Source organism: Cervus elaphus, chromosome 18, assembly GCF_910594005.1.
Source record: "Cervus elaphus chromosome 18, mCerEla1.1, whole genome shotgun sequence".
Taxonomy (NCBI): domain Eukaryota; kingdom Metazoa; phylum Chordata; class Mammalia; order Artiodactyla; family Cervidae; genus Cervus; species Cervus elaphus.
Window position 1 is genome coordinate 75,964,272 of NC_057832.1, and position 12,164 is coordinate 75,976,435.

General features: G+C 34.8%; 1 protein-coding gene across 3 annotated transcripts in view; it reads right to left on the minus strand.

The window, feature by feature from the left end:
* Positions 1-12,164, minus strand: part of TAX1BP1 (Tax1 binding protein 1) — an 80,208-nt gene that overhangs the window by 50,069 nt on the left and 17,975 nt on the right. For all 3 annotated transcript variants that reach the window (XM_043873018.1, XM_043873017.1, XM_043873019.1), the window contains exons 4-5: positions 9,279-9,466; positions 5,039-5,197 (exon numbers count right to left, since the gene is read on the minus strand). In XM_043873018.1, the coding sequence (XP_043728953.1) occupies positions 5,039-5,197; positions 9,279-9,466 (347 nt within the window). The remainder of the gene's footprint in view (positions 1-5,038; positions 5,198-9,278; positions 9,467-12,164) is intronic.

Consider the following 12,164-nt stretch of genomic DNA (forward strand, 5'->3'; position numbering starts at 1 on the left):
AAAGTCAAACTCATAGAAAAAGAATAGAAAAGTGGGTACCAGGGACTGCGGGGTGGGGGACAAGGAGGGAGAGGTTGATAAAAGAGTACAAAGTTTTAGCTATAAGATAAATAAAATCTGAGGATCTTATGTATATTATTGTGACTATAAGTTAACAACACTGTACTGTATAATTGAAAGTTGCTAACAGAGCAGAATTTAAATGTTCTCACACACACATGAAACAACCAATAGGGGAATTCCCCAGTGGTCCAATGGTCAGGGCTGTGCTTCCACTGCAGAGTGCACAGGGGTTTGCTCCCTGGTCTGGGAACTAAGATCCTAAAGGCACACAGTGCAGCCAAAGGGAAACAAAACAAGGGATAAATATGTAGTTGAAGGATGTGTGAATTAACTAGATGGGAGGAATTCTTTCACAATGTATACATATTCAAATCATGATGTATACTTTAAATATCTTACAATTTTGTCAATTATACATGAAAATGAAAATACTCAGTAACACAAGTCCTGTGAAACAAACTATTAAACATGCTCCAAGTAACACCTCTGTATTAATCTATACAAGAATATGAGATAATTCAAAGTATTTATGTTAGAAACAAAACATTATGAATTTCTGAAACTATTACATAACAAATCAGGGACAAAGTGAAAGTAAATGGCTTTAAAGAAATATATTACTGCTTAAATTATGCATTTAAAGTAAAAGCCTTTGTGTCTTTTCTTCTCAATAAAAAATCGGGAAAAGAGAATTAGAAATTCAATGATATCCTAACTTCAAAATTGGTTTTTAGCCATTTTATACATTAGGAGATAATATATATAAAAAAGCCACTTGCTTTAACTACCTCTGTCCAAAATCAGGTATCTAATGCAAGGATAAAGAAAGCCAAAAATATAAAGATGGTTGAAGAGGTCCACACTAGACAGAGCCATTATATGAGAGATCTTTCATGTTCTCTCACTCCTATACTTATGGTAACTCCCAAATTCCTGGTAACGTCTCAAGGTACACTACACCTTGTTGTTTACTAAGTCATGTCTAACTCTTTGTGACGCCAAAGACTGTAGCCTGCTAGGCTGAAGTGGGTTGCCATTTCCTTCTCCAGGGAATCTTCCTGACCCAGGGATCAAACCCACATCTCCTGCATTTCAGGCAGATTCTTTACCCTACCTAATTTGTGAAATTTAAGAATCAAACAGCATGAATATAAACCAGAGTTCATAACAAGCTCCTCATATTGCTTAAGCAATATTGTTTGAGTACCACCCCAAAGAATTTGGTTTTATAAATTACCAATATTCAAGTTAAGAATGTAATTTATTTTATGAAAACACTCAATTCATAGGGGCACCAAAAAATTATGAACTAATTAGAAAACTTTAACAGGGTCACAGCCCATTTTAGTCCTATTTGAAAAACAGGATTCAGGAGCATTGGTTCTCTGAGCCTCAGTTTTCAATCTTCTAATTTCAAATATATATCTAGCACTTCAAAACAAAAACCAGAACACAAAGAATAAAGATACAAACTGCTAATTTTTACATAAGTCTAATAAATGTAAAGTGAAAGTCACTCAGTCGTGTCAGACACTCTGCAACCATGGACTGTAGTCCATGGAATTCTCCAGGTCAGAATAGTGAAGTGGGTAGCCTTTCCCTTCAGGGGATCTTCCTAACCCAGGAATCGAACCCAGGTCTCCCGCATTGCAGGTGGATTCTTTACCATCTGAGCCACAGGGAAGCCCAAAAATACTGGAGTGGATAGCCTATCCCTTCACCAGCAGATCTTCCAGACCCAGAAATCGAACCAGGGGCTCCTGCACTGCAGGCGGATTCTTTACCAACTGAGCCATCAGGGAAGCCAATAAGATATCATTTGATATTAAAAAGAATGAAATACTGATCCATACTATAAAATGGGTGAACTCTGAAAACAGTGTAAGTACAAGAAGCTAGTTCCAAAAGTATACAAGTTAATGGTTTTTAATATATTTACAGACTTGTGCAACCATTACCATAACCTAGTTTTAGAACATTCATCAGCCCCAAAAGAAACCTTGTACCTATTTATGGTCACTGTTTTCCACCAGTCCCAGGCAACCACTTATCTAAATTTCTATCTATGGATGTGCATGCATATTTTGTATATTGCATAAATTATCTATCTTAATAGTCCTTCAGATAGTCAGCAGTTTACATACTCACACTTCAAAGAGAAGCTCTTTAAAACTATTATACAAAGACTGGTTTTTAGAATTCACACCATGGATTTTAAACCAGATTTTAAACACGTGCCAAGAAACATCACGGATTTTATAAGTCACTCAACTAACCCAGGTTTAAAAGTTTCTGAGCTATTCTAACTGCCCAGCAGGCCTGCCTGATTAACATGGGAACTATAATTTTGCAAGTAAAAAGCAAATTCATAAAGAACTAGAAGCCCCATGACTAGCAGCAAAGAGGAAGTAGCTCTCCTAGCAAGCATATTATTTTATCCCCAGAAATAAGCAACTGCCAAAATATAACTCAGAATTGTTTGTATATAACATTATACAAACATTGCTTTTAGAATCTGGGGGAAATGCTGTTGATTCTTACTCCTCTTGGATGACATTATTCATATTTTATTTCTTCCTTGATTACGAAAATTAATACAATATCAGCCAAAGTTAGTGAAAATCTATTATGCAACAAATATCATTCTAAGTCTTTTTGTCACCATTTTCTATAGAATAACTTTTAAAAAAAATCACTTCCACATACCTTATCCTCCCAAATTGTATATTCCAATGGAAGAACAGCAGCAAGGAAGAAGTCCCCTTCATGATTAGTGACTGTCATCAAGATTTATGAGTTGCCATAAACTTCCAAAGATTTCTTCTGGGTACCTTAGCCACAATGTCCTACAAATGTTGCTTCATTAATCCCCTGACCTCAGTCTACCACTTTCTCAACCCAAGTCTGTCAGCATAATCTTTCTTTAGTCTTATCTACAGTGCTTAACTCCGTCACCTGGACAGCAGAGAGAACGTAAGACTGTTTAAATTTCAGGTAATACTCAACTGAACCAGAGAAATGGTCTAATGTACATGAGTAATTTCACACAATTGAAGGCCTCTCTTTCTGCCATTCCTACTCTCTGAATCATCCATTCTTCCCTTTGGATTTCAAGGTGAACAGAGTCTAACATCAAAGGCCATACTTCAGGGTATTCTTGATCTCACAGGCTAAGTACAGGTTGTAGTGGCCATTTTGGAAAACTGCCAAATTCAGGTAACAGCAAGAGAAACGTGTGCAGAATAAAAAAGGTTTAGAACTATACAAAGGACAGCAAGAGAGTTACAACAATTGGATTAAAAATTTACCTGGATGTCATAATAGTCAAGCTAGGCACATATAATGAGATTTTATTATATAACATTTATAATACTTGGGTATACCTGCTTAAAAAGTTCAAATTTAAAAAGTGGTTCCTTAGAATTCCCTGGAGGTCCAGTGGTTAAGACTCCGAGCTTCCACTGAGAGAAGTACTGATTCAAACAATGGTCAGGGAACTAAGATTCCACATGTTACACCAACCTCCTCCTCCCCACCCCACCCCCCCAAAAAATGGTTCTTTAACCAAATAGAGTATCTACCCCTACTGTAGGATACTCCTACTGTAGGACTGCAAGTATTCCCCAGGAATAAAATTTACTGTGTATTTTAAACTAAAAAGGCTAATAGTAATAAGGACAAAAGACTTTACAATGTTTATAAGGAGATAAGGAGAAGGACATGGCAACCCACTCCAATATTCTTGCCTGGAGAATCCCATGGGCAGAGGAACCTGGTGAGTTACAGTCCATGGGGTCACAAAGAGTCAGACACAACTAAGCTACTAACCCACAAGGAAATAAACAACTGTACACACTGCTTGATATTATGTTTACCCTCTAACTCAAGCAATCCTCAAACAGAATAAGGTTAAAGTAATCTTTTTTGTTTGAACCCTATCTGTATATCACCTCTGCTCAAGTGTACAATATACAATCACTCCACTAGAGTATAAAACGGCTCAATTAACAATTATTAAGCAACTGTTCCAGGTCCTGCTGCACAAAAGAATAATTGGGGGAGGGGGACAGAGTGAGAGGTTGAGACTGACATATACATTACTACATCCATGTAATGGCCTACAGGGAGAAACAATCTAAAAAAGAAAAAGTAGATACATGTGTAACCAACTAACACAACATTGTGAATCAACTACACTACAATAAACATTAAAAAAAAAAAAAAAAGAGTGGAACAGACTCCATCCTTAGGGAACAACAGGTCAATCCTGTCAATGAGCGTAAGCATTTCCAACTAGTAACAATGTAAGTGAGATTGTGATATATATACATATAACCATAATCTGTGCAAGTCTGTCAATAAATTTTCTTATGAAAATATTAAATAAACAAGTCAATTACTAGGTGACTGCTTTTTCCATTGTTTTTGACTATTGTCTTAAATCCATTTGTATCTCTAAATTACACTGTTCTACACTTAAACTTGTTTTCTTAGCTTAAGACTGTGCCAATTTTTTTTAATTAGGCAGCTTTTAGGATAATTTATTGCATTTCTCACATCAATGATTTCAGAATTATAATATTACATCTTATTTCACTGAATTCTGATTTTTAAAAAGTAATTTTAACTACTTTATTCTACTCTTCCCTTTATTCAGTGTTTATCATTCCTAACTGTTTTTCTAAGCCATCTCCCCAAGATAAATCACGTATCTACAATTAGATGTAAAGCATCTAGTAATAGCTGTCAGGGACTATGTCATAAGCCTGATACCAAGTCTCAAAAGTATTTTAACCATTCACAACATAAAAGAGGCTGGGGCAGAAGGCTGACAGGATGTGACCTATCCTTGTACAAATATCCATCCAAATACATTTTTCAACATGGGATCTTCACTCATTTTAATTGGTCAGTTCCTGAAAAAAGTGGATTTCAGACAATATAACTCCAATCAGTCACATAGGACACAACTAACCTTTTGCTCTGCTTGCAACTGATCACATCTTTCTTTCTCATGGTTAAGTTCTCTTTCCATTCTTCCAACTTGTTCTCGAAGTTGTGTTGTTTCCTTTTCCAGAACAGCAATTAATTTTAACAGTTCTTCTTTTTCTTTCATGGTTTTCTCAATTTTCAACTATAAAACAGAAAACTCAAATTGTTTATAATCCTACAATATATTACAAATTCAGTTTTCCATTTCAAAAAAATAGTGAAGAGATCTGTAGAAGGAACTCTTACATACTATCTTCATATGAATCAAACTCCTTTGTCTTCAGTAAAAAATTCATGAATCTGTCGATGTACGGCAAAAACCACTACAATACTGTAAAGTAATTAGCCTCCAATTAAAATTTAAAAAAAAATTCATGAATCATAAATGTAAACCATTTTTGAATGGGCAAAGAAGAAAACATTACAAGAAGGGAGGTGTAGAAGTAATGAATTTTATTATGAAGTTGCCTGCTAATCACTTTTCAAATCAGTACTAAGGGTAATGATAACCCTATATGCAAAACAGAAAAAGAGACACAGATGTACAGAACAGACTTTTGGACTCTGTGGGAGAAGGCCAGGGTGGGATGTTTCGAGAGAACAGCATCAAAACATGTATATTATCTAGGGTGAAACAGATCACCAGCCCAGGTTGGATGCATGAGACAAGTGCTCGGGCCTGGTGCACTGGGAAGACCCAGAGGGATCGGGTAGAGAGGGAGATGGGAAGGGGGATCGGGATGGGGAATACATGTAAATTCATGGCTAATTCATGTCAATGTATGACAAAAACCACTACAATATTATAAAGTAATTAGCCTCCAACTAATAAAAATAAATGAAAAAATAAAATAAATAAATAAATAAAAATAAGGCATATTTAGTTTCATGAGTGCCAATTCTGGGCTGTTCTTATTTTGGCTAAAAATCAGGGAGAAAAATATGTACCTCTTCTTGAATGGAAATCTATGAAAAGTGGCAATTCTGGGCTTTTCTTATCTTGGGTAATAATCAATGAGAAAAATATATACCTTTTCTTGAATGGAAATCCTTGAATTTATTAAGAACTTCCTTGTGTGTTACATAAGGCCTTCACCTATGGGATGACTATGAAGTTTGGGTTCTTTAAGGTCTTACAGGTGGGAGATGGGAACAAATGTATACCTATCACTGATTCATGCTGATATATGTAGAAGCCAACACAATACTGTTGTGTTGTTAATCCTCCAATTAATAATAAATTTAAATAAGATACTAAGAAATAAGTTTGTGTGTGTACAAAACAGCCTCTATTTAGGTAAATTAAAACAAATTTTATAAGTAAATGCAAATTTTAGGAAAAAATGCAGACTTTAACAATATAACTGACTCTTACGTGAACCCTAATAGTTAACTTAGTTCAGGAACTCCAGTATTCTAAAAATTACCAAATTAAGGGACCTAAAATAGAAAATAAATAATATGGTCAATATTTCCCTTGCAGCAAGTAGTCTGATTCTTAACAGGGGAAGAAGAATGGAGACTCACAACAGAGGCATTATACATTTAGCTAAATAAAAATGTTTTCCCCCAGTACACCCCAAGTCAATTTTCCAGGGTCATGTTAACAAACTCTAATTATTTAAACACTAAAATGACTCTTACGAAAGCTAAAGAGCTGGAAAATTTTTAAATGCCCCATCTATCTCTTCCATCAAACTAAATGAAAATGACTAGAGTAAATGCCCTCAAAAGAGAAAAGTTTAGGTATTCACTGAATGTCTTTTTACTCTTTTTAAAAAATTATTTTTGGCTCTAAACTTTCTGGCAGCTTAAAGATTCACCTTGACCCAGTATGACAGAAACATCATAAAAGAACTACTATTTCCCAGTGATTCACTTAATTGACATATACTTTCTAAAGAGTTCACTTAATCTTAAGCAGAAAAAGCAGAAATTTTTAACTAAAATTAGATAAAATTGTATAGAAGTCCAATTCCTGTCCCCAACTTTGTATTCTGGTATCTTTCAAGCATACAGAATGCTTAATATTTTACAATGAACCTCCATTCACCCATCGCCTAAATTCAATAATAATTATTTTGCCATGTTTATTTCATAAATACATAGTTATGTAAGTTTATGTATTATTTTTTTTGCTAAAGCATTTGAAACATAAATTCAGACACTTCACTCCTAAGTGCACAGGGCAAGCTATCACCTAATAAGTACAGTCTCGTATTTAGCCACTACAATTATTATAGCTAAGAAACTTAACAATAATTTTCTCACACACAATGGGTAGTCCATACTTAAAATAACCCACACTACTCCCAAAATATCTATTTTTTAAATACCTAAGATCCCAACAAGGTTCACAAACTGAAGAACTATTACTGAATCATTTGTAATGCCAACAGTGCCCTAAATAATGTCTCACACTTGTACTAATTTGGTGCATTTTTAGTAAACTCATTAAAGATTTTCATGAATGTGGAAATTTAAAAGACTTGTCAAAAAATTGTTCAGATTACAAATACTTTATCTCAAAAACACTTACGTAAGAGACAGAAATTTAAATTTTCTGTATAAAGTACAAAGTACATTTTAAGAGTAGGAAAAAGAGAACTAAACTGTGCAATGTCCCAATTTACTTGGGAGCACAAAAGACAGGTAGAGACCAAAATGCCTGTTGCTTTTCTGTTGGAGGTCTTCTGAAATCAGGGTGGTCTAACAAGTATTCAAAAAACTCCAACATAAACACTGCATTCTTTGTAAGAGCTTGGCCTATTTCAGCATCTTTGACTAGCATTCAAATACCAGGCTAAAAACCTTGATCATCAGGCAGTCGTCACCACAAAATGTTTTAGTCACTCTATAAATGTTACATTTCTTTATTTAAGATAAGAGAGGAATTTCTGGAAGGAGGAAGGGAATATATGAAAAAATTCACAATAAAAGTTACAGGTTCCTTCTGACTTTCTTAGTTCAACTGTATAGTATCTATAATCTTGTCTTTTTTCTGCAGTTTGTTTTCGAAGGTAAATAAAATCAAAGACATGAAAGAGATTTACATATAAAAATCCATGTGAGTATAAAGAATAAGTAATGACTTGCTGTAGACTAAATAGGAATGTAAATTAATCAAAAATGTATACTGAACCAAGTAAAGTATTTTTTCACACAAACTCAAGAGTAACACTCCAATTTGCTAGGTTTGGGGTAAAAACATTGAGAAATATCTTGAAATATGAATGCTGTTCTAGTTTTTCCTTTTCAATAAGTACTAAAAATTAAGACATGGCATTTTTTACACCTCTACACAGTAAATTTCCTTTGGTGCAATGACTCCAAAATATTAAATAAGAAACAGTTAAGAAGATTTTTCACTTTTTTTAAAATTATGTTTAATCCAGCTTATTCATTTGATCAGGAAAAGAAATCATTCTAAAAGTGCTCAACCTAAATTAAGAGACCAGGACACTTCACTGTCACACTTGGGACAGAGCATGCTTGGAGTATAGTGAAATAAGGTTCACATCCAATTACAGTTAGACTTACTGCTTTACGAGGGCTTCCCTGGTGGTTCAGACAGTAAAGAATCTGTCTGCAATACCAGGTTCCATCCCTTGGTCAGGAAGATCCCCTGGAGAAGGGTTGGCTACCTACTCCAGTATTCTCGCCAGGAGGATTCCACGGAGAGAGGAGCCTGGTGGGCTACAGTCCATGGGATCGCAAAGAGTCAAATACGACTAAGCGACTCACACACACATTATTGCTTTATACTGCTTTCCCATCAGCTTCACCCCCACATCTGTACTATTCTACAATCAACAGATTAGGCAATCCCTAAAGAAGAAAGGTTAGGGTAAGGGAACATTAGGAGTTTTAGGTCTAAATTCTCTCAGTAATTACTTACTGCCAATCTATACACTATTCACAAAATACTAATAAGCCTAGGGACAGTCCCTGACACAGTGAAATCAGTAACATAATTGTGACAAATATTTAAGTATTTCAAAAACAATACTTTAAGTTCATTACTTAAAAAGCATTTGATTCCCAGGTTTTACTCCTGGACAACCTGAAAATTCTTAAAATGCCAACCAACAAGAACTCTGTTTCAAATTGAGCAGTGACTGATTTGTCTTTAAAACATTCACTATTTTAAAGCCACAGTTCATAACAAAAAATAAAGTTCATAATGTAAATTTATCAATCACCCAGTCACTGTTGGTACCTACCTCAAGAAGGCCAGCTTTTGTGGTCACCACCAACATATCAGAATTTCCTTCATCTTCCATAGTGAGCAGCTCTTCAACTGGAGAAGCAGCTCGAAACTGAAAAGGTGTACTTGCTCCACGAATTTCGCCCTTATGGGTAACATAACAGAACTGATAAAACTCTCCATCATCATTTGGAAGGTAATATCCTAAAAGGAGTATAAACAAGAAAATTCTTATTTATTGTTATAAAATTATTTGTATTTAACAAATCTTGCCATCTCCTCTTATTCTTGACCTTGTTTCTAGACACTCAAGATGTCGTTCTTTCCTCCTTCATAAATTGTCTATCAAAATTAGACTCTTGTTTCTTCCCTAAATATGCCCATATTTTTATCTTAGGTCTAAGATTATACTTTCAGAATATTCTTTCCCTGTATTTTCACTCAGATAAAACCAATTCACCTGGGAGAGTCAAGTATGTAGTTTTCAATGAGAAAGAGGCTGGAGGAGGAGCAAGGCAAGAGTAAGCATAAAAACCCAGGAGGACTAGGGGTAGGAATATTATCAATTAAAGAAATGTTCCCTCAAATGACATTAATTAAATGCAAAGGAGATATTAGCAGAAGGAATATACCACACAAGTGAATCGTGTAAGGGCAAAAAAAGAGGATGCGGTCTACTTGTGCAGAACAAAAATAAGCTTTGGAACCACAAGTATTTATTCTGGAATCCCAGCTCTACCACTAACTATTATATATTTAACCTCCCTGAGCCTGTTTCTTATCTGTAAAAGAGATCTGAAGCCAGCTACCTCAAAGCTTCAAAGTATCATGGATTATGTACACCATCTAGCCCACTATCTGACAAATGTTTTCAGTATTTGTTCCTTTCTTCTTTAGCTCAACTGCTACCCTCTTAAATTTTGCTGGATTACAGCTCAAAATTAATCTTTACCTCCTCTCCAAAGCTCCCATGGTATTTTTTACATGTAAAAAGGGGAAAAAAAGAAAAGAAAAAAAAAAAAAAAAAAATCAGGACTCCCCAGGTGGTCCAATGGCTAGAACTCTGAGCTCTCAATGTAGGGGACCTGGCTTAGATCCCTGGTCAGGGAACTAGATCCCATATGCCACAACTAAATATATAGTATTTTGCAACTAAGATCTGGTGCAGCCAGATAAATAAAAATTGAATTAAATTAAAAAAAAATCCTCCACAGTATGCTTGGCATTACGATTACATATATGCTTTATTTTATAGACAACATCCATCCCTGGAGGAAGAAATGGCAACCCACAGAGGAGCCTGGTGGGCTACCGTCCATGAGGTTGCAAAGAGTTGGGACACAACTGAGCACATACACATAAATCTCAGAAATGTTGAGGGCAGATTATTAATAAATATCAAAATTCTGAAATCTCCCAGAATGACTTGAAAAAAGAAAGCATTCAATGATAGTGAAATGAAATACATAGATGAATCTATTCACCTTATCTTTAATATTGATTTCAACCCAGAAATCTGTATTCACTATGCCTATTATTACTTCATGTCTTGAAAATTTTAGACTTTATTACTATGATACCGATTTCACTTGACTTCCTTCTTTAAAAAATAGCTGATCTTTGTCCATGGGGGCAGGGAGGTAGAGAAAATATAGTATTAGCCTGAAATATCTGGTGGTTCTTGAAAATAAGAAAGAGGTTCTCAAAAAAACTCGGGGAAGAGGGTGTCAAAAACCACGGGAGCCCATCTGATAGAGCTTCCAATAGCCAAAGAAAGCTAAAACAATTTGAGCAACAAAAAAATGGTTACATTAGACTTTATCCCACAGAAGAAAATAAATTTCCATGAATCCATGGAGAAGAGGACAACTCTTCCTAACATAATAATTCCAACTAATGATGTAGAAGAAATGAGAATAAAAAGGCATCATCAGACAAACACAACAGTAATTGTTGTAGGTAAGATCCACTGATGGATACTAAAATTAATGGGTCAAAGTTTAAGGCGAAACATTTGCTTAACTCAAAGTTGCTCCCGTAATATTCATTAAATTACAAAGAGAAAAAAACTAACTTTAACGTAGAGAAAGCCAGCAGGTATCACCTTAATCAAGTGATCAAAACTAACATTACTAGAAATTAGACATTCAGACATCAAGTAATCTCTAGTACAATGCACCGAAAAGAATACATCACTTTCATGGTAATCTTCCTCAAAATGTATAGCCTCAATCTAATCACAAGAAATGATCAGAAAAACTCAAAATGAGGAACATTCTACCAAAACAAAACTGAAAATTACTCTTCAAAAATGAAAGGTCATTAAAAACAAGGACAGAATGAGGAACTATCACAAACCGGAGAAGAGGAAGATGATATGACAACTAAATACAATGTGGGATTATGGACTAGATCCAGGAACAGAAAAAAGGAAAACTACAGGAAACACTAGCGAAATCTGAATAAAGTCTGTCTTACTGTAGTCAATAGTGTTGTACCAATGTTAAATTTCTGTTTTTTCTAAAATAAACGGTTATACAACATGTCAATACTAAGGGAAGCTGGCTGAAGGGTAGATGAAAATTCTATATACTATTTTTGCAACTGCACATCTAAACTTATTTCAAAATACAAAGTTATTTTTAAAAATAACAGAGAATTCCCTATGGATCCAGTGGTTAGGACTGTGCACTTCCAGTGCAGGGGGCAGGGGTTCCACCTCTGGTTGGTGAACTAACATCCTGCAAGCCACAATAAATTTATCTAGCAATAAATTTTTGAAGTTTTTAAAAACTCCATCCTCTTAATACCTTCTACTAAATTTATTAATCCGTGGCTGAATAACTTTGAAAATGGTCACTACGTTTACTTTAAAAATTTAAACAGAAAATGAAAATACAGT